This window comes from Penicillium samsonianum, assembly GCF_028829775.1.
Source record: "Penicillium samsonianum strain IBT 33392 chromosome Unknown utg000003l_segment0_segment0, whole genome shotgun sequence".
NCBI classification, from domain to species: domain Eukaryota; kingdom Fungi; phylum Ascomycota; class Eurotiomycetes; order Eurotiales; family Aspergillaceae; genus Penicillium; species Penicillium samsonianum.
Genome location: NW_026643261.1, coordinates 330404 through 358060, shown reverse-complemented (window position 1 = coordinate 358060; position 27657 = coordinate 330404). Strand labels below are relative to the sequence as shown.

The window sequence follows — 27657 nt, the reverse complement described above, 5'->3', positions numbered from 1 at the left end:
CCCTGGGCGTATCACAGCAGTTCCGCAGGCACGACTTCGCTGAATGAGGCATGTGGAATGCAGCTGCCATACCTTGGAGCTATCCTTTTTTTGACTGAGACTAGTGAAGCTGACTTGGAATTATCGTCTGGTGATCTTCTATTGCTGCCTGTTCCCGATGGTGACTTCATAGCCCATCTTGAAATCGTATTTATATCGTCTAGTCTAGGTCATAGTCAATCATATTCACTTTTTTCCTATTTTCTTTTACCTTCCTTTGACATTGGGCGTTGTTGATTAGTCGTTTTAATTTCTAAAAAAAAGTTTGAACGATCTATACGTGGAACCTTTAAATGGGAAAAGTATGACAGCCTTCTCACTAGTTGCGATTCCAATCTTCGTCTTTCTTTTCGCAGTCAGACACCAAAAACAACTGCTCCAATGGTTGTCACAGAAGTTGAAAGGAATACATTTCTCAAGAAATGTCTCAAATCCATCCGACGTCAAGCGTATGGCACCATACCCAGCGCAGCCCATCAAAGGCAGAGAGCGATACCGCGTAATGATGGACATTCGCAAACTTGACGCCCAGAACTGGCTCACCCTCGACAAAAACTATATGGACGAACACCGGGTCCGGACCCAATTGCTTCACGAGAAGAGAAAAGAGGTCCTGCGCTGTTTGCCGGAGTCAATTGAACCGTGCCAGGAGGCATTGGAAGAAGTTTCAGACTTTCTTTGCGAGAGGTTCCCCAATATGTTCGAAATGTCAATCCAAGACGGCCGAAAGATCGTCGACAATCGCATGACTGGCGACAAATTCACTGTCAGCGGGCGCGACCCCAACGAGGGATTAACAGAGGCACTTGAGGCTGCTGTCCGTCTCACGATGGAGGATCTCAGTATTTTAATGATGAACGAGGAAGGGGAATTCTACCTGTATGTTCAAACTTACGCATAAAAGCCAATTCGCCAATCCTAACACCAAAACAGGGCAGCTAGCGCCAGCCTCTTTCCAACAGGGTGGACAGTGAATCAGAGAATTGGCTGGACCATCTCTCAACTGCATGGCCCCGTGCCACTGTGGCACCAACAAGTCGCCAATTCTGTCAGCAAGTAAGTGATCTCCAAATCAGACCAGGCACAACGGCCAGACAGAGAGAAACAATAAACTAACCCCGATCCCCAGATTCCTCGCCCGCTTAACACCAACCTCACCAATGGAACGCTCAAATTTCTTCGTAGAAGTCAAGGGACCAAGCGAGAACCTGACCGAGATCCTCTATCGGCCTGGTTCACTCTGCGAGAAAGAGCTGAGAAGCCCATTGCCGTCAGATATCCTGATCCGCCGCGAGAGGCAGACTTTCCGTCGACTGCCGCGCACAGGGGCGATTGTCTTCGGCGTCAAGACGTATCTCACGCCGTTGGATGAGCTGCCAATGGCGGAGCTGGATAATCTTGCCAAGGAGATGAGGAGTTGGCCTGATTATGTGGGTGAATATAAGGGGAGGGATGTTTGGGGCGCCAAGGTTTTGGAATACTATCGCCAACGGGTTGGTGAGAGTGAAAAGACAGGAAATGAGGAGCTGAACGAGAAAGATGAGAGAATTGAGGTTTGATGGACCTTTGTAGGATAACTTGTTTTCTTTTCGCATTTTGGCTCTGGAAGATCAAAACTGGGTCGGCTTTTTGTTGAACAACGCAAAAGTTGTTTTGTGTTCTTTTCTTCGTTGACTGTTTTCTCCTTTCGCGTTTTCTTGCGTGCGTTGTTTTTCTTTCGGTTTGTTCACTGGGAAGACTGTGTCTCCCGTTTGACAAAGAGAATATACAAATGTGTATTAGGGCTTCCAGATTGATTGGGTCAAGTTCTATTGAATTATAAAATGCTCATGCGGTGGACCTATAGCTAAGAATGGCCAGCTTCAATACAAGGGAAAATCACAGGAAGTCGAGGGGGGCCTCAGCCCAAATCTATAAATGAAGATATGTGAAAGAAGGGAAAGTGACAGGAAAGAGATAACTCCTTCAAGGTAGGGGGTATAGCTCTTTAAATCTTCGACAGTGGCGGCTTGTCTTGCTTTAACCGCACAACACCCTATGATCGAATTAGCACGAAGCTCCAGAATAGAAAAAGAAATACATACCTCTTGCATGCAAGTAGCAATAAGCACCCCATCCTTAGACCAAATCTTCTGAATTGCCAAGCCCCGTCCTTCGCCAGCCCACGGACTCTCCATCTCCGTCAACATCCACTCATCGGCACGGAATGCCCGGGGATTGTGGAAGTAAATTGAGTGGTCCAGGCTGACCAACATGCCAAGCTCTTTATGGTCTGCCTCCTTTGTGCCCGACGTGGCCCTGTTCAAGGCCCCTTCTAGACGGCGCCGCAATTCTGCAGCTTCCTCTTCCTTCAACTCCTTCAGAGCTCGCGTGATATCCTCATCGTCGAGATCGGATGGGTTCTTAAGTGCGTTCAGAAGCTTCTCGAGTTCTGCCGGGGAAGAAAATCTCGGGATATCGTGGACAAGGGAGATAGTACCGATGAAATAGCTGTCGGTGATATAGGCGAGTGCCGACAAGTGCGCCTGGAAACCACCCTGTTCGGAGATTGCGCCGCGAGCGCGAATGTGTCGTCGGACCCTCTTATTTTCTTGGTTGGGGGATGTACCTGTTTGATTTAACGACGGCCATTAGTACAACATGCACGGCATGGAGCTTGCGACCAGGGACGTACGGTTCAAGATGCCTGCCTTTCTTGATTCAAACGGACCGCCGCCCGCATTGCTGAGGGCTCTCAGACTTCCCGGCTCCGCCTCTTCTGGCAATGGGACATCTGGCTTGGATACAGCGTGATGAACAGTCTTCTCGCCACCACTGCCGACCCGGCTGAAGCTAAGGGTGGTGGTGAAGATCGGCCGCCCCCGTTGCCGCGCCTGCACGGTTCGGGTCACAAAGCTCCTCCCATCGCGTACCCGCTCGACATGATATAAAATTGGGATCTCAGAATCACCCGCAAGCACGAAGTAACAGTGCATGCTGTGGACGGCGTAGTCGGCTGGGACGGTCAGCATGGCTGCTGATAGGGATTGCGCGATCGCGGCACCGCCGTAAATGCCTCGAGCTCCGGGGGGATGCCATAGCGGACGCGTATTGGTGAAGACATCCTAGAGGCAAAGAGTGGTTTGTTAGAATATGATCCTTTTCGCGACAGAAGAATTGAGGGATGTCATACTGGGCCGAGGTCCACCACTGGCGTCAGATCGAGGACATTCTCGATAAGAGCCTTGGAATGATCCTGCGCGGGGGGATCAAAAAGAGTCACGCGTTTTGACATGTTTGTGAATTTATTCAAGAGAGATCAGAAGCAGGAGGAAAAATGACCAGGTGAATTTCAGGGATGATGGTGCCCCGGACTTTTAAATGCGGTCGGCACGGCACTCGCAAAAAAAATGCCGAGGTCCAAGTGGATTTATCATCTACCCCGGACCAACATGATATTGCACACGTTGTACACGTTGTGCACAAGCACACAATAATACAGATTATTCAACCACATTTCACATTATATGTTACTCGTACACTTCATTTTCATACCCACATCCGACATTTTCCTATGCTGTAGCATACCTCAAGGAGTCAAATGACTCGAGTCCTTCTGCGCTGTCTCATCCCCAGGTAAATCAAAGCGATAAGTGTTTCGCACAAGGTCGGGCGATGGTGCGCTGGTATTCCGTTCTCCCAACAAGCGAAGCAACTAGCGACGCTGCATCTCCTCGTCGGTGAGCAGTGGCGTGCCTTCCTCCACTCGGTGACGTTCATACTCTCGATATATCAAGATCCCCGCGAGGGCGTAACACACCGAGAAAGCAGTCGGTAAGCAGATATTTATTATCTGCAAGGTGTTCATCTGCAGGCTTCGTCCGTGGATATGAAATAGGATATTTAGGAGGGCGAGCAGATTCATCGTCGAGTATGGGCTGCAATTATTAGCCCATGGCCGATAGAAGAGACGCAGCATTTATTGACACTTACATAAAGATTGAGCGGAGGAGGAACGGCTTTCGGTGGCGCTGGGCGAAGGCAATCAGGGCTGATACACCGTAAGACGCACCAACAAACACAAATGCAGTAACAGTAGATACTGTAGCATTGATTCGTAACTCATGGGGAGGGGAGCCGACTACCACAGCCAGCATCATATACCTAACCCCAGCAACTCTATAGTCAGAGACCTCCAATTTCAAAGTCAAGCTCACATCTTGTGCTATGAAACTCACCCGACTAGCTGTAAAGCTGCAAAGCAGGCTGTTACCACCTTCCATAGCCATGAGACGTCAGTCGCATTAGTCCGGGGCAGGGTCCGTCCGGAGGTAGTCCAAATGGCCTCGTATGGAGAAGCCAGCATACTGACGATTATGCCAAGCGCAAAAGCAAACTAACGAATGGTGGAAGTAGAGATGCAGGAACCGGGAGAGTAAGCAACAACAAAACAAAATATAATTAACGAGTGTCAAGAATTTGGATCCACCTTGGGAGAGACGAGTGAGCAAACGAGTGAATTAAGAGAGGAGGTTGGATGCAGAACTGCAGCTGAGGTCTGTGGCCCCTCTTAGAGGCTCATCTAGGCAAACCTGCAGAACTAGTCCCTTGGCTGCGATCTGACATCCCGTAGGTCGCACGAACAATATCCATATAAATAGATAATCTGTTTCATAATATGGCTCCAAGGGTGGTGGACACTATGTAGGTTACCTATATCATTGAAATGTATTGCTGTTGGGTGACTATATTTACCAGGTGGTAAGTATCATATGCTTAAACGTGAAATGCCGAGACTTTTAGGCCCAAAAGAATTTCAACACACTGATCGGCAATCCTATTTAGACAATATCAGCGCTGATCCCACCCGCGGACGTTATGCAAGTCCCCGTGGCCCTGTCACTACCCCCTGATCTATTATGCAGAAACCCCAAGTACCCGTTGCTCTTGTGATTTGCTAACTACGTTGACGTCATAAAAACAAGGAAAATAAAATGTTTTCTCATAGAACACGAATAGCTGCTATGATCCTGAGGGCTATAACTGGTCAGTGCTAGAAGAATAAGCTGAAAAGTTATACTATCATGGGGGACAAGCTCTTTGCAGGTATTCCGAGGCCTGATATGTGGGTTACCTATTTTATACTTTGAAATCAGAATAATTCCATCTGGCTTGTTTCTATAAAAAGGTCTAGTGCACTATAAATACCAGTCAAATGGCAGAATCCAACATATAAATTCTTTGTCCAGGCTGACATGCATTTCCATGGCATCTTTCATGATTTCAAATTAAACTGCCTTAACAATGCCATGCTCTAGAAAAAAAACCGATACATCAGTTTCCGTGTCTTTTTTTATTTTATTATCCTCTTTTACACGTAACAATGTACATAGAATCATGGGGTGTGGAAAACAGGGCTTCCCACCCGCTCAGCCGTACTTAAGCCAATTATTCCACATAGTTATTTCTCAATACGCCCTTAGCCCCTAAGAGGTAACTCTAGGCTAAGTACGGGTGATATGGGTGAGAAGTCCAGAGACTGGGGTAAAAAAGGTAAGAACGGGGTAACAATTCTCACCTAGGAGGTGATATGAGCTAATTTATGTATTTAGAGCCTATATCCGTTCCTAAGCTAAAGAATGAATAAGAAGATAATATTATCTACTACCTCGAGTGCCCATTATGCTAGAAAAATACGAATGTCTAACTTCCGTACACTCCGGACGTCGAATGTCATAATCGGTTTCTAGAAGACTAACGGCCATGATTATGGCTGAACTCCGCCCTGTAGAACAGGCAGGTAGATAGCACCGGATGCCATCGGAGTCCCGAAATAAACGAACCGAGTGGTTCAGATCGGTAGTGGGTCCACGAAAACGTGGGTGGGGATTTAACTAACCTTACCAGGTTAAGCTTATTTCCCCGGAGCCAATGGCAACCATGATTCCTCCAAGTATGACTCGACTTATCAGTGAATTGCCGACATACAGCCTTGGGGAAAGATAAGAAACGGGCTAATAATCTCCGACAGCTATACTAAGAGAACTAATCTCCTGGCTAGTCCCTTTTGATCCATTAAAATCAGGTAGCCTAAATTGGTCATGCACGTTTTCACCTGATCTCCTTATCGTTGAAAGTACTCTCGATAGCCGAATGCAACAAACTTGAGATAAGTAATAGGTGGTAGTGGAACGTATATATATGGCTAGATTATGTCCCTGCTTTTGATAAGAGTACCTTTTTGCAAACTATCAATCCCTAGTGTGGTGTGGAGTGTCTGGGTCAATCATCATGGTCTCTTCTACTGGTTCTTATGGGCTATCAGCTCTGTTGTCAGCCCTGCTGTCACTCTCCACCACCGCCATTGCGACAATCACTGCGAAGGGTCAAACCGTTGAACTCAATGGACACATCTACTACATTCCCCCGACAGTAGTAGCAACCCTGAAAGCTGATGCGCACGTGTTCGGCAAACTCAATGGCTTGCAACCTCTGACGGTCATTCGGAGCGATGTCTTGAAGCTGACAAGCTCAATCCTTGATTCAGTAGTGAGCACCTACGAGTCTGCTGACGATGTCTTTAACGCTGGGTTCCTCGACAACATCTACGTCCAGTATAACGGTACCTCCAAGAAACCCTCAGAGAATGTGTCAACCCATTCTTCATGGGGCCCTAAAATCCTGGGATACGCATCTGCATATGGTACCAAGAAATCAAAGACAGTGATCTCATCATCGACCCTGCCTGCTGGTCCATATTTCTTGGATCCGTCTAGTGGAGCCGTTTTTGAAGCCTGGCTATTATATTCCGATGTGATGGGCTCTTTCACTCAGGGATTGCTCCCAGTTGGTGACGATGAGTATGATGTTTTGCCGGCAAGCTTGCAGGGCTATGCGTCGTTGACCATTGGTGTTCCTTCACGGCTGTACTATACCAAGACAGCGGATAAGCCTTTGGCTGGTGTATGTGTTCTCCACCCTCCACTCTTTTCACAAGAGGGGCCCTTGTGCAAGAGACATGCAATACTGACTATTATTTACTGATAGGTTCGTCTCGGTGTCAAAGATATTTATGATATCAAGGGTGTCAAAACAGGCTGTGGCAACCGCGCTTACTATGAAACGTACCCAGCCGCTAACTCTACCGGCCCTGCAGTTCAATCCCTCATTAATGCGGGCGCCATCATTGTCGGAAAGATGAAGACCAGTCAATTTGCCAATGGCGAGACCGCCACTGCTGATTGGGTTGATTACCACTCCCCCTTCAACGCCCGCGGTGACGGGTACCAGGATCCTAGCTCATCATCGTCCGGTCCTGGCTCTGGTATTGGATCTTATGACTGGTTGGATTTGGCAATTGGAAGTGATACCGGAGGCTCAATTCGCAACCCTTCGCAGGTGAATGGATGCTTCGGCAACCGACCCTCGTGGAACTTGGTCTCTTTGGATAAGGTTATGCCCATGTCTCCGCTTTTGGACACGGCCGGATTCTTGACAAGAGATGTGGAATTGTGGCGCGCTGCTGCGGAGGTGTTGTACAAGGATGCAGGCCTGAAATCCTACACCAAGTACCCCAAGTCTATCAAGACGATTGAGTTCCCAACCAATGCCTCGACCCCAGCTGAGGGCCTTTTGATCAATTTTGTGGACAAGCTATCGTCCTTTTTGGGTGGTGCGAATGTTTCTGCACTTGATTACGATGCTCTCTGGGAATCCACCAAGCCTTCGACTGTTGCCGCCAATACTACCCTCGACACCATGTTGCCTCTCACTTACCCTATCCTCATTTCGAAGCAGCAGTATCCTCTCGTTGCTGAACCGCTATATTCAGCCTACGCGGCTGCCAATGGAGGTCGCAAGCCATTTATCGACCCCGTGCCTCTGTCCCGTTGGGGTTGGGGACTTGGATACCCGGACTCGCAACTGGAGACTGAAATCGAACACAAGAACATCTTTACCAACTGGTGGAACACAACTGCCCAGGTATTCGACGAGGAGACTTGCTCAGACAGTTTGATTCTTTACATTGGAACTGAAGCGACACCAGTCTACCGCAATACTTACCGGAGGTATGTGCTTGTCCTTTCCCGCATTCTAGGATATTTGCGAGACTGTTTGCTAACCGCGTTGGAATGATATAGCATGCCAGGTGCCCCGGTAGGATTTGCTACGTCTCGTATCGCCAACTTTGCTGGTGTGCCCGATATGGTCGTTCCGAGTACGTTCAACCCGCCATTACTTGAACAAAGCCTCCAAGAGGTTTAATTTGGGACTATAACTAATAAAAATTATAATTTAGTCGGCCAAGCGCTCTACAACTCTACCATTACCCTGCAGCAGGAATACCTGCCTGTCGCAGTGGATTTCATCGCACCTCACGGCTGTGATCTGATGGTCTTCAACCTGATCAATGAGCTGGTGGAAGCTGGTATCGTGAAGCAGCCTCACGCTGGATCGACTTTGTATGGAGATGAGGCGACTTACTATTGAATAAGGAAATGAGTAGTTAGCTGCCCAGGTGGGGTATAATTGTATAACTAGTCATTAATGTATAGATTGAGTCTTATAAATACTATTTTTTCACAAGGTCAACATTTGCTTTTTAGCATTTATATTTCACTTTAGGCGATTCCAGACACATATCTTAAATTCGCCCAAGTACCCGTGGACAACCTCGAGGACCTCGTCGTGGCCCCGATCCGTAGATAATCCTATCACGTCTCAACTCTGCTGAAGAAGCATTGGAATCTTCAACTGCCTCAAGCAAAATCCCCACAACTTGAGCATTTCCTATACCCACCAATACTTGTAGAGCATAACCAGAATGTTTACTGTGCGTGGTAGCTTCGAGTTTAACAAAAGAAAAGAGGGGGGGGGAAACCCCCTAGCGGAACCTAGTCCCAGCGATACTACAATACCATCAAGGCAAAATTATAAAATAAAAAAATGGCAGCCAAGAGCTGGGAGATGTCGCAGCCGAAAAATATTATTACTATCGCTACCTGCTTTTTCTCGAGGTGGGCAAAATGATAGACTATGCCTCCATATAATAAATAAAACAACATCAAGTCTGATGAGAACCTTCCTAGGATGTGTCTATTTGCCTTCGAAAACGGCTCATGCATAATATGAGAGCGCTCTACTATCAGAGTGGTTGATTCATGAACCATTCGGAATCTTCAGGTTGAGGGCCACCCAACCATTCCTGGGCTAGTGACAAATCGTAATTTAGCCCCGGGATGGCGGTGAATTCACCCAGCTCATTGGGAAAAGATGAGAAGAATCCATCAAAAGAAGGAACAGAGTTGGGAGAGCGCTGTTCAGACGGCATCTCCAAATTTGTCGAGACGAGGACATCGCTACCATCCAGCGGATCTCCTCGCCAAAGTTTTGCCCATTCTTTGAATTGATCATAGCCTGTTGTATGATCTGTCACGCCGCTCTGCCCTTCCACGGTATGACTATGAAGCCGTTGCCTTGCGCGTTCAAGCGCTTCGATGACAGCCACTTCAGATCGCGCGGATTCCAGCCCGGGACAGATCTGACGGATGAGCCCCATACCTTGAGTCAAGACACTGGATATCCTGCTCGTTGGTTCGTTGATGCTATGGGCAATGAGAGCCAATAGAGCAACGCGGCACCCATTAAATTCGGTATATGAGACACGCGCGAGGCCGACAGAGTCTTGTAAAAGCTGACAAAGCTCGATCACTCTAAGCGCCGCATGAAGTGAGTCTCGTCGAAGAGTGTTCACGATATCTGGGACTTCATGCATGGTTGAGCCCGAGTCCAGGTTGAATGACCCAGATGTTGCTTGAGATATGATGAAAGGACGGCCCATATAGATCAAGGTTGTCCTGTAATAGATTTCAAGGTGCACATTGCAACGAAAGTATGCTCCGGCAGGAGCCAGATGTCGGCAGTGGATCTCAGTGGGGAGACTTTCCCACCATGAGCTTAGTCGATCGCGGGTTGCGGCAAGTTGCCGAAGGTACTTCTTCTTTTTGGCCCTCCGGCAACGTCGCAGAGACCTCATCGCTTCCGCGGCTTTTGCCAAATGATTCGTCAAGACGATCGTAGCGGTGAAGTTGGGTAGGTTGGTCAATTGGTCAATTGGTCGTAGAGCCGGAAGATCGACAGGCATGGGGGTATCGATTTCGGCAGGAGACACAGATAAAGGGCGGCCATGTAGAATACCGATGCGACTTTCCGAGCAGTTAGAACGTTTTAGTCTTCATATTGGGAGATGCTGGCCTAGCTGGAGAATTCTTACTTTTCCAGCGAATATGCAGACCACCAAAGGCGATTTCGCACCTCAACAATCTCTGGGGCTACGTTGCCTTCAAATAGCTTGCGGTGCATACCATTTTGAATTGCCATCTTAATCGCGAGGCCATAGTAAATGTACGCCAAACCTGCTGTGTCGATCGGCAAAGTATACACACCCAGAAGTAAAAAGGCCTGGACAGTCTCCACACTTGCAACTGTGATAAGATCCGGAATGAGTCGACATGAAAACCGATAGAGCTCCAACCCTATGTGGTCATCAGGACTAGTTTCAGTAGCAGAGGCACTACTACCAGGTATTGATTTGATCTGCATATCGGCAAACTGCGTGCCAATTGCGAAAGTCATGAGAAGAGTGCATATCCAGCCAGCGTCATTGATTGATAGCGTGTGGTCAGTGGCATAGTAGAAGTTCAGTTTCTCGCGGAAAGTAGGTTCGTGAAAATAAAAATAATTCGTTTGGCTGAATTTCAAAAAAGCGCTTGTCAAGAATTCCGCGATATGTTTTGGCGGAAAATAAGTTTTAGCAAGGGCGACACAAGAGCCAGCTGATTGCAGAGCAGTAGCCCGAAAGAAACCCTCAGCCTGGTCTAGACTCTGAAGTTCCTTCATTAGCAGCGTACATCACAAATTTCACCGAAGTCCTTGTTGGCAAGTTAATGGCAGAGCTCACTGGGCCTACCTTGCTTTGCCCTGTCCTTTCCCCAAGACTTTGTAGGCGTCGTCCGAGCATTCTGGAGAAGTTCCAATGGGACAACTCCCCCGAATAATCTTTGGAATCATGTCAACTGGGTAAAACTCAAACTCAGGATAGCGACATACGCATTGTGCTAGTCGAAAGAGGATCTATAGAGTAGTCATTTGTCGGGGTAGCATCGTTCGAATCGACTGAATCGCTATCCGACTGCTGCTGACCCTGATCTAGGGTGTCTGCAATTTTCTGGAGACTGCTGGTCTCGAAAGAGACGTCACCCAAGAAGTGAGTGATAATTCGCTTCATTTGAAATTCGTTGGTGTGCCGTTCTAGCGGCTCCCCATCACTTCTAGAAAGATGAGTTATTGATTCCAGGTGCAGCAAAATTATTGAAAGAGGCTCACCCTAATGGGTCACGCCGGGTTTCTGGTATTTGTCGGTGACCAGGACTATCAAAACGGCATGTCCTTCGGTGCTGTTGGCACCGAGCACAAGGATTGCCACCTCCGCCTTTTCAGTTGGATCAGTCAGTGGTGTGCAAAGGTGGTCACATGCCCAAGTTGTGACAATAAAGTGAGTGACAAGGTACATTTCTCTTTATGCTGGCGACAAGGCACACATCTGAGCCGCAGACAGTTAGCCCTATTGGAACTTTGTGTTGATCAATATATGGCGTGTCCTTACGCTTGTGCCGCCCTCTTTCGCAGCGATTCAGGTACACGGGGTCGCCTTTGCCTGCCCTTGCGTATCTTGGTGCTTGGCTCAGTCATTTCAGCGCAGGACAAGAACCTAGATGTTCCAGGCACGTAAAAATGAAGGTGGTGAAGGACAACGGCTACCTACCATCGTGGTGTTCGTAATTGGGGGTAGGCATACATGACGTAAGCGACGTTTTGATCCATGGATAAGCGATAAACGATAAGAGATAACAAATAGCCTCGGAACGCCTGCGACGAAAGAAATGTATAGCTTATGGACCAAAATGAGCTTTCATCAGTCAAACATATCCTTGACGAGAAAGCCAGTCGAGGTTGCAATTATATTTAGAATTTTCTTTTTTTTTGCATTTGAGTTTACTAGTATGGGTTAGAACATTTAATCCAGATTTGCCCATCGTATGATACATGCGCAATATTAATATATCTCTATTCGTCTTCTTACTAAAAATGCAGGCATATGAACAAATAACCCCGCAATATTGGCAGGCAATGCTTCGTTGCGTCTAAGTTGGGACAACAATTGCTCTGTGAGGTATCGCTTTTGGCCCGCGTGACACGGGTACGCGTACCCGGGTCGGGAGTCTAAAAAGCCCTAGATCCCACTAGTATTACGGGATAATAGCATGAAAGCCAGCGATAGCTCTTGCTTCAGAACTATTGCAACAGGCCCCTTTATACCTCTTTTCTTTCTCCATCGCCATGTATGAAGTATTCCACGAAGGAGGGTTTCCGCCACTACGGCTACTAGGTAAGGATGTTTACTTCCTTGAACTTTCAACTCCTGATAGCCATTAGGACATGCGGAAAAATATTCAACAACGCGGAGTCATTTAGGGATCTATCTCAACGTGGGTCTGACAGCCCGCTATAAGCGACCAAGCGGAGTACCTGTGAAACCGGCACTCTTCCACGCTCTCTCAATGCTCATCTCGAAGCACCCTATACTTTCGGCCATTCCATTTGCTATTGATACACCAAATCCTTATTTTGTCCGTCTTCCTAAGATTACACTGAGTGAAGTTGTGACCTTCATGGAAGATGAAGCGAATTCTCCGAGCTCGGATTGGACAGAGATCCTCGACAAGGTCCTTCAGGACCAACACAATTGCCCCTTCGAAATTCAGCCAAAAGGGTCCCTTCCATTCTGGAGATTACGCGTTCTGGAGTGGAGCAGTTGTCCCAGAAGCTTTATCCTGGTGTTCATATTTCACCATTCACTCATGGACACCAAAAGCGCTCTTTCGTTCCACGATGAACTAGAAGGATACATGGCTCAATATACCGGAATTGAGCCAAGCGATACAGTTTATAGTCCTTCTGATGCCCTTATTCCTCCACTAGAGAGTTTATATACACTCCCTGTGTCACAAGAATTCTTGCAATCCCAAGAGAAGTATAGCGAGCCATCACCCGATAGCTGGACGGCTGCTCCTCAGTTCACGCCTGTAAAGACGCACTTTTCTTCTTTATGGCTATCTGAGGTTGACACAAGAGCCCTCATTGCATTGAGTAAGAAGGAGCAGGTCTCCATCACGGCGACGCTTCAAGTGCTCATCGCGACCTGCATTTTTTCTGTTCTTCCGTCAAAATATCATACACTACAAGGTGACTGTGCAGTATCCCTAAGAAAATTTCTGCCAGAGCCGGTCACTGCGAGCACTTTGGGTTGTTATGTCGGATCGTTGTCCACAACGTACCGCAGAAAGCCATCTTTTGATTGGAACGAGGCTCGCCGTACCAAGGTGGCCATCGAACATGCCATGGCACAGAAAGGGGGTGACATGCCGGTTGGATACTTGGCATTCATTCGAAACCAGCACCACTGGATGCTACAAAAACTGGGCCGGAATAGAATGAGTTCATTTGAGTTATCCAACGTTGGGGCAAGTTCTACTTTGCGAGGAGGAATGAACTTTGAAATTGAGAGTATGTTGTTCAGCCAGAGCTCTAGTGCGTGCAGCGCCGCGATCAAGGTCAGTGCCGTGACAGGGCGGGATGGAAGACTGGCGTTGGGCTTCACCTGGCAAGAAGGGGCTATAGAGGCCGGCATGATTGAAGAGGTCCAAAGGGCTCTCAAGGGCGAGGTAGAAATATTAGCAGTGTCTGGGTAGGATTGCTAGGTAGGATTACTAGGTAGGATTACCGAATACCGAATGGCTATTGTAAATAGTATTTTGTTCTCGAACTCAGATGGTTTACGCGAAGAAATCTCTCTCGATTATCCCTAGGCTATCTTTAATAGGTTCTTATCAATATCATTTGACAAGACGTGATATGTTTATCAATGAATGAATGAAAAGTAGCGATTTAGATGAAAGAGAGCTCCACTTGTTCCGTTGCGGCGGTATACACAAGAAACGGATAAATGGAAAGATAAGGCAGGAAAGGGCTCGGGACCTTTTGGAGGTTTCTAGTGACAATAAGAGTACTGTCATCGTGGTTTGATAGCCCGACAAGCTTCACCGTCGGGCCAGGGCTATGATGTCAGCATCTCGGGTCTCAGTACCCAGAAGGGTACGATTAAAAGGCAACGGCCATCTTTCTTCGAGCTTCAATTTATCCATTTATCGTGCCACTGATTTTATCACAATCGCAACCAGATCTTTACCATGACTCAACTTTCCGACTACCGCGTGCTTTCCTTTGATGTCTACGGTACCCTCGTCGATTGGGAGGGAGGCATTCTCGCTGCATTCCAGCCCACACTGGACAAGAATACTGCTCAGTTCTCACGCGAACATCTGCTCACTGTCTACCACGAGCTAGAGCGCGAGCAGCAGAGCAAGACTCCCGATATGCCATACCATCAGTTATTGACAACTGTGCATCCCAAGCTCGCCAAGCGTCTGGGTCTGGAGATCCCCTCCCAAGAGGAAAGCAACCGATTTGGAGAGTCAGTCGGCAGCTGGCCTGCATTCCCAGATACCGTTGATGCTCTCAAGCGTCTCTCCAAGCATTTTAAGTTGGTGGTTCTATCGAATGTTGATCGTGCATCGTTCGCGAAGACAAACGCAGGCAGCCTAGAGGGCTTCCCCTTCGATTTGATTATCACTGCTCAAGATGTAGGCTTCTATAAGCCCGATCTTCACAACTTCGAATACATGCTCAGAACGGTGAAATCGACATTCGACATTGAGCCCTCACAGGTCCTCCAAACCGCCCAGAGCCAGTTCCACGACCATCATCCTGCCAGCAAGATTGGAATCAAGTCTGCTTGGATTGAGCGGCCCGGTGCCACCATGGGAAACTTGTCGGATAATATTTATGATTGGCGGTTTGACACTATGGGTGACATGGCCAAGGCATATGAGGCTGGACAGTAGATATTGGTGCACGAAGTGATATCTCTCTAGCTACCTGGTGTTCGAAAGAAACAATTCTTTCTATCTTTGTTTGCGTGAGCAGCAATTTCTTATTCAAAATAGAACGGTGCATTGAGTGCTCTTCAAAGCGCGCCCAGGAGACTAATCGTTTTCCGGGTTATCTTCATCGATTGTCCACAATATTTCTATTATTCGACTAGTGGGATTGATCTTGTAATTTAATGAAATCCATCTACTGTCATTATTGTATTCCGTGTCAATAAACTGTTTGGATGGTGGCCTCGGTGCCTCATCCATATGGTCCAATATCTCATAATCTCTATGGATAGTCTTTCACCTACTCAGTTTCTTCACTCAACAAATGCATTACTATATTACTATCGTTATCACATAATTTATCTTAAGTAGCGTTCGGAGTTCTGCTAATAAGGCTATCGACCTGAAAGCTCGTAAACTCCTGCGTAGGAATTGTTGATTTCAAATTGAAACAAAAGCGTATCTTGCTAGATGAAAAGCTTACACTAGTCCGAATAAATACGAATAGTTCTTCTGATTCGACAGCGTACTGTACTAGCCGACAATTACACGGAACGATTTGCACGGTGTTTTGCCGGTGACATCGCCACTCAGAGGTTGCCGGGTACATGCACCCGAGTCCAGGACATCGCATTATCGAAACAGGGACAAAACGGGAGCGTGTAACTTAGTAAGTCCTAGCAAGCCGGATTGAATTGTTCACCTAGTGTTCCACCGAACCCTACTATGTCCCACTAATTTAACGGAATTATAGCCGAGTATATGGCTGTCACTGACTTGTATCTAAGCTCGGCCCGAGTCCACCGGCATTGCCAAAGAAGCCGGCAACTAGGTAGAAACATAATAAAATACATACGTAGTGTAAATTATAAATGAAACTTAAGGATATCTGCTCCTCTATCGCATACAAGGCAACTCACACATTCCCAGATACTACATGCGTCTCGTCACCCTTAACCTTTTACGGCTTTCACATCGCCAACCAAGAACACGAACATTCAGCATGACTCATACGGTACCACAAGTAAGTCAAGGACTCGGTTTGCTATTACTTTGAATTAGGATTCCAAGTTTGACCCGTGGCTTCAGTTGAAAGACAAGTCTTTGTTCATTGGAAAATGCCACATCAACGGCGAATGGGTTGGGGCCCAATCGGGCAAGATCTTTAAGGTCACTGGTAGGGAACCTACACAGCCTGTTTAGATAAGCTTCTGACAATGGATGATCAGACCCAGCCACCGACAAAGTCATCGGAACATGCCCAGAATTCACCGCAAAAGACACCGAGAGAGCCATCAAGGCAGCCTCAGATGCATTTCCGGTCTTTCGCAAGACGCCGGTACGCGAAAGGTCTCGACTACTGAGGCGTTGGAATGACCTCATCCTACAAAACGTGGACGACTTGGCGACTTTGATAACTTGGGAGAATGGGAAACCGTTTGCCGAGGCGCAAGGTGAGGTCAAATACGCTGCAGCTTTCATTGAATGGTTTAGCGAGGAAGCCCCCGGTTGTACGCCGATACGATTCCTACATCTGTTCCTGGTAACCGAGTTTTAACAGTCAAGGAACCTGTGGGTGTCTGCGGCTTGATCACTCCATGGAACTTCCCTGCAGCCATGATCACCCGTAAGATCGGTCCGGCATTGGCGGCTGGCTGTACGGTTGTCGCGAAAAGCCCCGGGGAGACTCCATTTACTGCTAATGCCCTCGCGGAACTAGCCCGTCGAGCGGGTATTCCTAAAGGCGTGGTAAACATTGTAACTGCGCTAGAGAATACCCCTGAGGTCGGCCACACTCTTACAACTCATCCTGATATCAAGAAGGTCTCGTTTACAGGCTCAACCCGTGTGGGCAAACTCCTAATGGGGTATGCCTCTTCTAGTGTGAAGCGAGTCTCTTGGGAACTTGGCGGCAATGCTCCATTCATTGTCTTTGGTGACGTGGAAGATATCGATACCGCGGTTGATGCCGCTCTCGTGTCCAAGTTCCGAGGTACTGGACAAACCTGCGTCTGCGCTAATCGAATCTACATCCACCGATCCCACTATGAAGCCTTCGCGGAGCTACTTGTTAAGCGCATCAAGAAATTCAAAGTCGGACCTGGATTCGACGATGGTGTCACCCATGGGCCTCTCATCCATGCCACAGCTGTAAAAAAGGTTTCCGATCACGTTGCCGACGCTAAATCTAAAGGTGCTCGTGTCCTTCTGGGTGGGAGCCCAATTCATGAGCTAGGACCCACTTTCTTTCAGCCTACAGTCTTGGCTGACATGACCCATGATATGCGCATTGCCTCTGAAGAAATCTTTGGGCCCGTGGCAGCCCTATTCCCCTTCGATACCGAGGAAGAGGTTATCCAGCTAGCCAACAGCTGCGAGGTTGGGCTGGCAGCGTATATCTTCAGTGATAACATCAGGAGAGTCTTCCGCGTAGCGGAAGCTCTCGAGGTCGGTATGGTGGGTATAAACACTGGTTCTGTCAGTGATGTCGCTGCTCCGTAAGCATCCCCCCTAATTCTCTATCTAATCACTGGCTAACGCGACCATTGATCTTGCAGATTTGGTGGCGTGAAGGAGAGCGGATTTGGCCGCGAAGGAAGCAAGTATGGAATCGAGGAATTTGTGAATGTCAAGAGCATCACCTTGGGTGGAATATTCTAAGTTGAGTAGACTTGGCTTCTGACACGGAGAGTATGAGCGGTCATTCGTGGGATAAAGAATGGCCCAAGACTCGGGCCAGACCTAGATTTTAATTCGCGGTCGATTCCAATCCCAACAGGCATTTTGGTACAAAGGAAGATCCAGATTCCTGTACTCTAATTGTAATGCTTTCTCAAGTAACTTGCATTGGATGTTCAGCGCACCGTGTCGCCGCCTCGTCCTCTCACCCCTATGGAAGTAAACGCGTGTTGCTATTTATGTTTCGCTATATTGAAAAGGGATATATGTTTAGATAAAACAAAGGAGAAGTAGAAAGACAATATGAAGAAGAAAGATGGTTAAAATTAGCATGGAAATGGGGACTAACCCTACTCTTTATGCCCTGATGCTGGATAAAGGCCTGGAATATTAGGCAGCTCAAATGATACTCCCGAAGTCAGCAAGATCCATTACCTTTTCTTCGGTAATAAAAAAAGCACCTATTTGATGGGATAGGCATGATACTTCGGCGAGTTTCTAGAGCTCAAGCTTGAGGGCGGCGACAAGAGAATCCCGGCCTTTGATGGTATTAACAGCAAAGAAGAGGAATACATTCACATAATATGTAATATCTTGTGTCATCATACTGAAAAAAAAGAAAATATGTCCGGTTATAATATTGCCGAACATCAGTATTCTTCCCGGGTGCCATCACCCGGCTATCTATATGCGCACAATCTTATATAAAAAATTTAGATCGGCAAGTTTCACTCATCTACAAGCACTGGTATTCATTGGTGTGTGCAAATTACTACCTAGTGACCGATTTTCTTCTTCTTTCTCTTGTCTCCACCAGCTTTCAGGCTGCGTACCCGGTCCGAGTCGGTTGGCTATGTGCATCGAGGCGTATATAAGCGCATCGAGTCACTACCCTCAGGGTTTTTCGTTCGAGACAATATCGATAACGGAGCTCTGTTATCTTTTTGTGGTCACTTCTCTTCTTTCTTTTTCTTTTTCATCATGTCTTTTGTATCTGAACCCACCGCGCCCTCAATCCGCACAGCAGTCCCCGGACCTGGGACGCACCGAATCAAAGAGGATTTAGATGCTGTCATTGATGCCCGCACTGTGCAGATGGTCATTGATTATGATCAGAGCATTGGAAACTAGTGAGTCAATAATCTACTTTGTCCCTCTTGGCGCATTTCCTGACGGTTCTTTTCTTCTAGCATCACCGATGTTGACGGCAACACCTACCTTGACGTGTATGCGCAGATCGCCTCTATTCCCATCGGATACAACAATCCCACTTTGATTAAAGCCGCAAAATCACCAGAAATGGTCTCTGCCCTGGTCAACCGCCCAGCTGTTGGAAATTTCCCTTCCCACCGATGGCTTGCCCTATTGCGCGAAGGTCTGATGCGGGCAGCTCCTCCAGGGTGCACACAGGTGTTCCCAGCGCAGTCAGGGTCCGAGGCCAATGATCTCGCCTTCAAGGCAGCTTTCATGGGCTATCGTCGGCAACAACGAGCCGGCAGCCCTTGGACCGAGCATGAGCAGGCGACAGCAATGAAAAACCAGGCTCCTGGTTCCCCCGATCTGGCTATTCTCAGCTTCCGCAACTCATTCCATGGTCGCAGCTTTGGCAGTTTGTCCACCACCCGCTCTAAACCCATCCACAAGGTAGACATCCCGGCTTTCAAGTGGCCCCAGGCCACTTTCCCACAGCTCAAATATCCCTTGGAAGCCCACATTGAAGAGAACACACAAGAAGAGGTGCGGTGCCTGCAAGAGGTTAGAAATATCATTTCTTCCTGGCACTGCCCAGTGGCTGGTATTATTGTTGAGCCCATTCAAAGCGAAGGTGGTGACAACCATGCCTCGCCATGCTTCTTCCAGAAGCTCCAGGCCATAACCAAGGCACATGGAATTACTCTGATTGTCGATGAGGTCCAGACAGGCTTTGGAGCAACAGGCAAATTTTGGGCGCATGAGCATTGGGCGCTGCCCTCTCCCGTGGATATTGTGACCTTCTCTAAGAAGGCCCAAACCGCTGGATACTTCTTCAGCGATGAGAATCTTCGCCCCGACAAGGCCTATCGACAATTCAACACGTGAGATATACCGAATTCGAAAGTCCCATAGTTATTGAGGGGAAGAAGATAAGCTGACCACATTAACCAGATGGATGGGAGATGCCGCCCGAATCATCATCTGCAATGCCGTCATTGACGAGATTCTCAGCAAGAATCTGGTGAGCAAGACGGTAAGCCTCACCCTTCCTATCCGGTGAAGACTTAAGCACCTAAGCCTAACAATATTTTTTCTTCGGCAGGCCAAAATTGGTGCAGTTCTCTACGACAGCCTGGCTACCTTGGCAGCCAAGTATCCCAACCGGATTCAGAGCCTCCGTGGCAAGAATAAGGGCACATATATTGCCTTTGACACGCCTGATTCAAGCACTCTGCTAAAAAAGATGCGCGAGTTGGGCATCAATATCGGGAGCTGCGGTGTTCAAACCGTTCGGTTGCGCCCCATGCTAATCTTTGAGGAATCTCATATCGCTCCTCTTTTGGCGGCTTTTGAGACTGCCTTTTTACAGTTGGCATAGATCTAGTAAAGGAATTGAATGTTTAGTTCATGCAGATAATGCGTGCCACGGCCTGGAAGACAGTTTGTAATACCGTAACAAGGATACACCTGTCGTTCTCAATTCAATGTTGCTACTGATTTCTGTCTTTTCGGGCGGACTTCCAGTTGACAGAAGCTCTTAGAGAGTGATAGATAGGTTTCGCTCTTTGCTCCAATTTCCTGTTCTTCTCTCTCCCCTATAGTTCTTTGCCAGTAGCCCTAACAATCTCTCTGTTGAAATGATGTTGTTATGGTGCGATAATACAATATTCGTTCGAATTCGACAGTATAAACTCGACAAGAAATTTTCACCACGAGCTGGAGTTCCTCTTCCGAAACGCTCAAAAACAGTGATGTCCTCGAGTGGGTTATTTTTTAGAACGAGCAGGTCCGCGAAAAAGCCGGGCTTGATCTGGCCCAATCGAGGCTGACCCATCATCTTAGCCAGGTTGATGGTCGCACATTGCATTATATCTAAAGGCGACAATGCCTGTGACCGTAATCCGAACTCCCGGATCTGATACTTGCCCAACGGACCCAGAAGATCCGAACCATAGCACATAGTAACATTATCCCATGATGACCCTTGCCTGCAGCGGTTTGTAATACTCTCTCGGGCTAAATGGTCACAACGGTCGCGCGAGGTTGATTCTTGCCCAGCTTCCTGTCCTGTTTATACCCGCTCTTCTCGACACCGAAATAGCCCATTCAGCGCCTGTTCACCACCACTCAACCACCCAACTCCTTGCATTATATCATTTTCTCCCAATCATAACATGATACATACGACCATAGGGTGTGGAAAACAGGGCTTCCCGTCCGCTCAGCCGTACTTAAGCCACACGCCGGTGAGTTAGTAGTTGGGTGGGTGACCACCAGCGAATCCTCACTGTTGTATGTTTTTATTTTTCGTTGCGTCAAAGTGATTTTTCATGAGACATTTTTTGCAACAATCTTCGCAATTTTCCTCCATTGGGTATGTCGGATCAATTCCTGTTGGGTTATGCATAAGCGTGTGAGATCACCACGTCGTTTTCTTCTGCGCAGTTTTCTAGCTCGGCGATCATGCCATGGAAGTGGAGTGACCGCGTTAAGATGTCATAATAGGGGTAAACCTTGCGCTTAATAGGAATGTATCGAAATTGTAGGCCTCCGTCAACGCAAATGACTCGGCCAACGGAAGGACGGGTAGATCGCTGAGGATTGACGAATGTCTCATTTCAAATTGTGATTCTGAATCTGCTAGGACAAAGTAAGAGTGGTATAGAGAAGTAATGTATATCCTAATTGAAACTACGTCCCTTATCTCATCTCGGCAAGATGCTCCTGTTGCCGACTTTGTAGATCGGTAACGTTCGGCATGCGCTTGTTACTCATGAAGACAGTGCTCCACGATCCGCTTGTACACCTGAACACTCTCAACAAGCTCCCCAATTTCGATACTCTCCTTATCCCCGTGAGCAACCAAGATAGAGCCCGGTCCATAGAGGTACTTCTTATGTTCTCCCTTCAACCGCGGAGCGTCAGTCCCAAATGCAACAGGCATCACGCCCATACCCGGTACATCGTGATCTAAGTAAAGCTCTGGGTACATGAATTTCTTATTCAGGCGGACATGATCATGTTTTGAAACAATAGCCTCCACTAATCGCTCAATCCCGGGTAAGTCGCTTGCAACTCGGATCGCACATAGAGCCGTGCATTCAGCCGCAAGGATATTGTATCCGACACCCCCCGTGATTTGACCACAATGAAAGGTGGACGGTCCAATTATGTCTGATGATGGGTACGTTGTTCGCTCAAGCGCTGCCACAACAGCAGTCATCACGGAGATTGCGCTCCGCCCTTGTTGCGGATAGCCCGAGTGCGCAGGAACTCCCTCACTTGTGAGCTCAAAAACGAAATGCCCTTTATGTCCCACTGCGAGTTTTCCTTCGGTCGGCTCGCCAAATATGACAGCATCCCATGACAGATTCATTGAGTTAGCCGCGATCATTCCCGGTCCACCCTTTTCCTCTCCCACGACAAAAAGAAGCGATACATCACTAGGCTGGACACGGTCTTCAACACGTAACTCTTCCAGTGCAATGATCTGAGCAGCTAACGGGCCCTTGTCATCGCATGAGCCCCGCCCGTAAATTGTATTTGGCGTCAGTCTCAGAGGGATGTGCGGAGGAACGGTGTCCATGTGAGATGTGAGACAAATTCGAGTTTTGCGTGATGAGCCTAAGTAGGCGTAGACATTGCAACGGCGACTATCCGGACTGATTGGAATACGTTCAACAGTATAGCGTAAGTTCTGTAGGTGGTGTTCAAGAAACAAACCGATATCGTGTTCCTCGTTGCTGATAGATGGGATTTGCATGAGCTGCCCAAGCAGAGTGACAACCGCAGAAGCCATCATGGAATGAGATATAGTTCATATATGGAAGGCGATGTCGGCCAGTCGAGAACTTCTGCTTTAAATTGTAAAAGTAGTAACCTTCAAGGCGAATATTATATGCGAGTAGATTTGACAATCAAAGTAGACTATTGAGCACTTGGGTGCTTCAATTAATCGGGCTAATCACGATTGAGCCGGCGACCCAGTAATTCGGCAAGCTCGGCCGTCAATCGGATCAAGCAAACATATTTGGAAATATGACGCAGCCTGCGCCCAAGGTAGGTCAGGCCGGGTACATTGCCCGAGTTCGGCGTTCTTACCGAGAGATCGGGATGATCTTCGGATGGGCCACCGATATCTTGAGATAGGCTTGAGATAGGCTTATCAATTGGGAATATTCATCAGTAACGAAGGATTCATCACCCGTCACAGGTGAAAGAAGGTCTGAAAATAATATTCGTGTTGAAGTCAACAAAATCAGGCCGGACCAAACAAAAACTCATCTCCTAGCTCACACGCCAGGTCTCTTACAGAGTCATCCTGGGGGATCATTCCGTCTGGCCATACGAAGGCTTTATCTGCTAGAAAGCTATCTATAAGAGGATGATCTAAGGGAACTCCGTCCACAAACCCTAAGCCGAGGGTCGATGCATCGGCATCGTGAAGCAGTTGTTCCTGTGGCGTTGTGCTTCCATTGGGAGCCGCGGATACACCGGAGTTTGCTTCGTTGGCTTCTCTCATCTTTCCAATACTTGCTCGCGTACGCTGTAGTCTCTCATAGTAGTCAAAGCTAGGAAGATTGCCATCTTCTTTCATAGCTCGGAGTATAGTGAAAGCATATGAGACAGAATCTGACATGCCCACGTTTGGGTCCATCACTGCAGACATGACCAAGATGAGAGTGGAGGAGAAAAGATAGTGCGCATCAAAGTATCCAAATGACGCTAGAGATCCTTCAACAAACAGATTTGATAAGATATAATTCGACGCCCGTGCGGCCTGCACACAGCTTTCTGCCAGGGCGAGGGTAGTAGGGGAAAATACCCTGGGCGGGGCTTCGGAAGATGTAGCGCTCAGTGAAAAGCGATTTTTGAAAAGATATAATAGAATCGGACGGGTTGTCGAAATCACACATTGATTATAATGAAGATGAAGACTGGAAATGTTTCGAGGTAAATGCTCTTGGCGTAGTTGTAGCATTGATGGGAGTTCATCATTCCATTTTCGCAGACTCAAAAGAATTCGATGCACCCTTTGTACAAAGATTTCTGTATTTCTTTGTGGGAGGCAATATATGTCGTTAACTAGAACAAATCTCATCAGTGATGTGGACGATGGCCTGAAAGGGAAGGGCACCTTTACGGATTTGCCCTGTGATTTTCGCCAGCTTAACGTTTGCGACTAGGTGGCTGGGATCGGTAAATTCGTCCAACTCCGCTGGAGTAAGGCCTTCATTTGTTGGAAGCTCAACATCAATCACAGCATCACTTATAAGCAAAGGGTAACCGAGGTTGGAGCTGCATAGTCGGTCGAGCGTGTAAAGGGTCCACCAGACGCGCTTCCGGTGCTCACGATCCACCGGGCATAGCTTGGTATCTGTGGGCAGACTTCGATGAAGGCCCAATCCAAGGGCCATTCTCAGAGCAATGCCGCTATAGGTGTACGCTGTTTTGACGCGTCCTAGCGCGTTTGAATAAAAGCACTATGAAATTACTGTCAGCAAAGCCACCAACCTTTCGAGCGCAGAGAAGCTTGGAATGTATGGGCTTACAAAAAGAATCATGACTTCTACTTGTTCCACTGAAGGGGTTTCATACAGATCTTGCAATAGACCAACCGCATGCAGGAAGTAGTCTGTTCCCGGTACATGTTGATCGACCGTCCTTCGTTTTCGACTAGAGTACATTTCACCCAACGCTAGCAGTACAAAAAACTTGCACATCCATGCAGGGTTCCACGGGATCTCTCCGGCGCACGTTCGGTCCAGCGTGTCGAAAAAAGTTTTCTTCAGAATTAAATGGTAATCAGTACCTATGAATCGAATGGCAACCTCCACCAAGAGGCGGGCTTGTATTCGGTCAGGCAACTCCACCTCCGGGCGCATGAGACGATGGAAAATATCGTGTTGGAAATATGTCGGAGATGCCCGCGACGAGAGATCGGCATTTTTGTCGACGCACTGGAGCAAGGTGTCCCCAAAGGCAACGCAGGAAGCCTCACCAACAAATATTGGCTGTGAGGATGATCTGGCTGCAACAAACCCAGTAGGTGATTCAAGAAGAGGATTAGAAACATCAATATCTGGAGACTGGGTCGAGGGCTGAACTGTATCTTGAGTAAGACGGCTTGTCTCATGCAGCTCAGAGGAGGCCCTTGACCGCTGCTTTTGGGCTCTCAAAACTTTGACTTCTCCCTCTAGCTTTTTGATGTACCTAGGATCTCGAATTCATTAGCTTACAAGCGTATTTGGAAAAGTTTCAATTTGGTAACGCACGTCTCGGACACCGATATCTTTCGGTCTCGTGTAGGAAACTCGCACTGATCGGGATTTTGCGACATGCAGCATGATTGACAGGGCTGAGTCCCTGAGCATTTGATCTTCTGCGAGTGACATCGTCGGCAACTATACCGAACCATAACTTGTCAGTCTAGGAAGAGATAGGAATCGGGTACATCTCACGCTACATAGATGCGCCTTTGCCGCTTGGCTGAGGGGCCGTTTCTGGAGGCCATGAGAGTAGAAGATGAAATGGACAAGATGAAGGCTGTAAACAAAAGGCGTTATCTGCGGGGGAAGGAGATAAGCGTGCGGCGGGACGATCCTCCTGGCACGCGTATCAACCCGCATCGGTTGTATTGAGCTAGCTGCTAGAGGGAGAGCGAGAGAGAGAGAGAGAGGAAAAAGAGAATATTAAATAGATAGGGAACAAGGCCCGATCATCCACTTGAGGCAAAAACGCAGTCTCAACAGTTACTAGTTACTGGCACCAAAGACAACTTTCTACCTTACGGACTCAGAATCCATTACTACAAACTAACTATCTACAGAGAGTATCGGAAGAACACATCATAGTCGCCTTTCTCCGGTCTTCTTTCCAGTACCTCACCTGCTTCTTCGGCCCGGCGAATTCTCTCTGCTCTTCTTCTGTTCACTACCGTCATCCCCGTCATCAGCGAAGTAACCATCATCAACGCCACCACCGCAAGGCCAAGACTAATCGAGAGTCCCGTCATATATCGCGGAGCAGATTGCGTGGTGAATATCTGCCCTACGGCGACGCCCGCAGTGTTTCCGAAGCAGAGTGTCATACCGACCATCGTGGCCCGTTTGAAGTGGCGAGCCGTGTTGTCTTGAAGCCACATGAGCGATAAACCGGTTGTGGGATAAATGCCGAGAGCGACAACTGGAAGGGTTGAGTCCGAGAATGACAAATGGAATCAAAGGGGATTCTAAACTTACCGAAACACGCGAAGAATCGAATGTTCAGGTTCTCCACCGAAATAAGAATCGAGTAACCGATGATCAGACATAGCAGGGGTCCGGCAAGGAACGGACCTCTGACATTGGCCCTGTCCGAACAATATGCAATCATCAGGAACCACACCAGGCCAACTATGTAGATTGGGACTGTCATCAGATTTGCTTGTACGCCAGAGTATCCCAACCCAGAAATGATTTTGGGCAGGAAAGTTGTGAACCCATAAAGAGAGATGTCCACGCTGAACTGGTAGATCCAGAACGCAAACCATTTAGGATCGGTGAGAGCACTTAGGCACTCGGCCCAACTGAATTCTTCATCATGTCCCCAATGAGGATCATTGTTGTATCGGGCTTGAACCATGCTCTTTTCTTCGGCGCTTAGAAACCAGGCGGTGGTGGGATGTTTCGGGAACACGAAAAAGAAAAATGGCACGAGAATCAAGGTCATGGCACCTTCAATGGCAAACAGCCAGCGCCAGCCTTCCCATCCGTTAGGTCCGCGGACTTGTGTGAGCCCGTAAGCGAGAAGTCCACCGAACGCACTCGAAAAGGCACTAAATGCAAATATTACAGCAGAGCGTTTTCCTCGTTCACTCTTCTTGTATACGAGCGCTATGTATACGTTGATGCAGGGGATTAATCCAGCCTCGGAAAGGCCGATCAGCAGCCGACACGCATAGAGCCCTTGCCAGTTTTGAATGAAGGCTGAGAAAGGTTAACTTCCGAACATAGAGCTTTGAACGTCACCTACATACCCATTCCAAGAGTTGTAATCCCCCAGCAGAAGGCACACGTTGATAACAATGGCTTAGGCCCGATGATCTTGAGAAGCACCGCAATCGGTCCCTCAAAGGGGACATAAGTTGCGTACCTGTTTGGTAAAAATACATCATCAGGAATTATTCAGACATAGCGAGAATGAAGGGCTAAGGGCTCGCACAGTAATGTCGTAGCGGTTCCAAACTGATTTCCAACTAAGCCCAAGTCCTCTTGCAGCCCGGCAGTATTGGCGTTACCGATATTGCTTCGGTCCAAATTGGCCATCATGTAAAAAAGGCCCAACATTCCAATAGCAAAAAACTATATTTGTATTAGCCATGCAAGCAGTTGAGCCTCGATGCACATATGTGCATGTGAGGCCATCTTACATCGAATTTCCTCATCATTCTTCTTTCTTTGACGGGATCAATGTAGATCTCGGCTGAGCCGACGCCTATACCGGGCTCGTAAACGTTGGCCGCGTGGGCCTCTTTGGTTGATTCTGTTCCCATTGGAGCTATTGTTAATATTTGGCAATGTGAAAAAGGTTCTTCGGCACTGGATGTGACAATGTAAGAATGGATTTGCGAGTTCTGACAGATTATGCTTTGATATATAACTTCAGTTGTACGATAATAAGGAAAGGATACTAGAACAGTGGACAGTGGTCCTTGACTCAAAGCCCA

General features: G+C 47.7%; 12 protein-coding genes across 12 annotated transcripts; 6 read left to right on the top strand and 6 right to left on the bottom strand.

Annotated features, from left to right (window-relative positions):
- Positions 1-245: 245 nt before the first annotated feature.
- Positions 246-1598, top strand: N7471_003679 (heme-dependent oxidative N-demethylase family protein; the record flags this gene model as incomplete). Its single annotated transcript, XM_057276399.1, has 3 exons — positions 246-918; positions 973-1095; positions 1169-1598. The coding sequence occupies exons 1-3, from the start codon at positions 344-346 to the stop codon at positions 1596-1598; spliced, it is 1128 nt and encodes a 375-aa protein (XP_057136009.1). The 5' UTR covers positions 246-343.
- A 428-nt stretch (positions 1599-2026) lies between these two features.
- On the bottom strand, positions 2027-3313 carry N7471_003678 (uncharacterized protein; the record flags this gene model as incomplete). Its single annotated transcript, XM_057276398.1, has 4 exons — positions 2027-2074; positions 2124-2647; positions 2714-3143; positions 3212-3313. The coding sequence occupies 4 exons, from the start codon at positions 3311-3313 to the stop codon at positions 2027-2029; spliced, it is 1104 nt and encodes a 367-aa protein (XP_057136008.1).
- A 294-nt stretch (positions 3314-3607) lies between these two features.
- N7471_003677 (uncharacterized protein) lies at positions 3608-4384 on the bottom strand (the record flags this gene model as incomplete). Its single annotated transcript, XM_057276397.1, has 4 exons — positions 3608-3701; positions 3735-3956; positions 4012-4182; positions 4257-4384. 4 exons carry the CDS (start codon positions 4382-4384, stop codon positions 3608-3610), a joined length of 615 nt encoding a protein of 204 aa, XP_057136007.1.
- A 1925-nt stretch (positions 4385-6309) lies between these two features.
- On the top strand, positions 6310-8508 carry N7471_003676 (uncharacterized protein; the record flags this gene model as incomplete). Its single annotated transcript, XM_057276396.1, has 4 exons — positions 6310-6981; positions 7066-8087; positions 8160-8236; positions 8318-8508. The coding sequence occupies 4 exons, from the start codon at positions 6310-6312 to the stop codon at positions 8506-8508; spliced, it is 1962 nt and encodes a 653-aa protein (XP_057136006.1).
- Positions 8509-9163: 655 nt separating this feature from the next.
- Positions 9164-11305, bottom strand: N7471_003675 (fungal specific transcription factor domain-containing protein; the record flags this gene model as incomplete). The annotated part of the gene is made up of 4 exons (XM_057276395.1): positions 9164-10223; positions 10292-10902; positions 10988-11076; positions 11128-11305. The coding sequence occupies 4 exons, from the start codon at positions 11303-11305 to the stop codon at positions 9164-9166; spliced, it is 1938 nt and encodes a 645-aa protein (XP_057136005.1).
- A 1333-nt stretch (positions 11306-12638) lies between these two features.
- On the top strand, positions 12639-13829 carry N7471_003674 (Alcohol acetyltransferase; the record flags this gene model as incomplete). Its single annotated transcript, XM_057276394.1, has 1 exon — positions 12639-13829. The coding sequence occupies one exon, from the start codon at positions 12639-12641 to the stop codon at positions 13827-13829; it is 1191 nt and encodes a 396-aa protein (XP_057136004.1).
- A 498-nt stretch (positions 13830-14327) lies between these two features.
- On the top strand, positions 14328-15041 carry N7471_003673 (Haloacid dehalogenase/epoxide hydrolase; the record flags this gene model as incomplete). Its single annotated transcript, XM_057276393.1, has 1 exon — positions 14328-15041. One exon carries the CDS (start codon positions 14328-14330, stop codon positions 15039-15041), a length of 714 nt encoding a protein of 237 aa, XP_057136003.1.
- Positions 15042-16080: 1039 nt separating this feature from the next.
- On the top strand, positions 16081-17738 carry N7471_003672 (NAD-dependent succinate-semialdehyde dehydrogenase; the record flags this gene model as incomplete). Its single annotated transcript, XM_057276392.1, has 5 exons — positions 16081-16101; positions 16167-16254; positions 16307-16588; positions 16639-17575; positions 17636-17738. The coding sequence occupies 5 exons, from the start codon at positions 16081-16083 to the stop codon at positions 17736-17738; spliced, it is 1431 nt and encodes a 476-aa protein (XP_057136002.1).
- Positions 17739-18737: 999 nt separating this feature from the next.
- Positions 18738-20328, top strand: N7471_003671 (Pyridoxal phosphate-dependent transferase major region subdomain 2; the record flags this gene model as incomplete). The annotated part of the gene is made up of 4 exons (XM_057276391.1): positions 18738-18886; positions 18947-19831; positions 19902-19983; positions 20053-20328. 4 exons carry the CDS (start codon positions 18738-18740, stop codon positions 20326-20328), a joined length of 1392 nt encoding a protein of 463 aa, XP_057136001.1.
- A 1389-nt stretch (positions 20329-21717) lies between these two features.
- On the bottom strand, positions 21718-22749 carry N7471_003670 (M20 family metallopeptidase; the record flags this gene model as incomplete). Its single annotated transcript, XM_057276390.1, has 1 exon — positions 21718-22749. One exon carries the CDS (start codon positions 22747-22749, stop codon positions 21718-21720), a length of 1032 nt encoding a protein of 343 aa, XP_057136000.1.
- Positions 22750-23208: 459 nt separating this feature from the next.
- N7471_003669 (Zn(II)2Cys6 transcription factor) lies at positions 23209-25368 on the bottom strand (the record flags this gene model as incomplete). Its single annotated transcript, XM_057276389.1, has 4 exons — positions 23209-24035; positions 24088-24433; positions 24503-25163; positions 25226-25368. The coding sequence occupies 4 exons, from the start codon at positions 25366-25368 to the stop codon at positions 23209-23211; spliced, it is 1977 nt and encodes a 658-aa protein (XP_057135999.1).
- Positions 25369-25773: 405 nt separating this feature from the next.
- Positions 25774-27483, bottom strand: N7471_003668 (high-affinity nicotinic acid transporter; the record flags this gene model as incomplete). Its single annotated transcript, XM_057276388.1, has 5 exons — positions 25774-26135; positions 26192-26917; positions 26968-27083; positions 27153-27292; positions 27361-27483. The coding sequence occupies 5 exons, from the start codon at positions 27481-27483 to the stop codon at positions 25774-25776; spliced, it is 1467 nt and encodes a 488-aa protein (XP_057135998.1).
- Between the last annotated feature and the right edge of the window lie 174 nt (positions 27484-27657).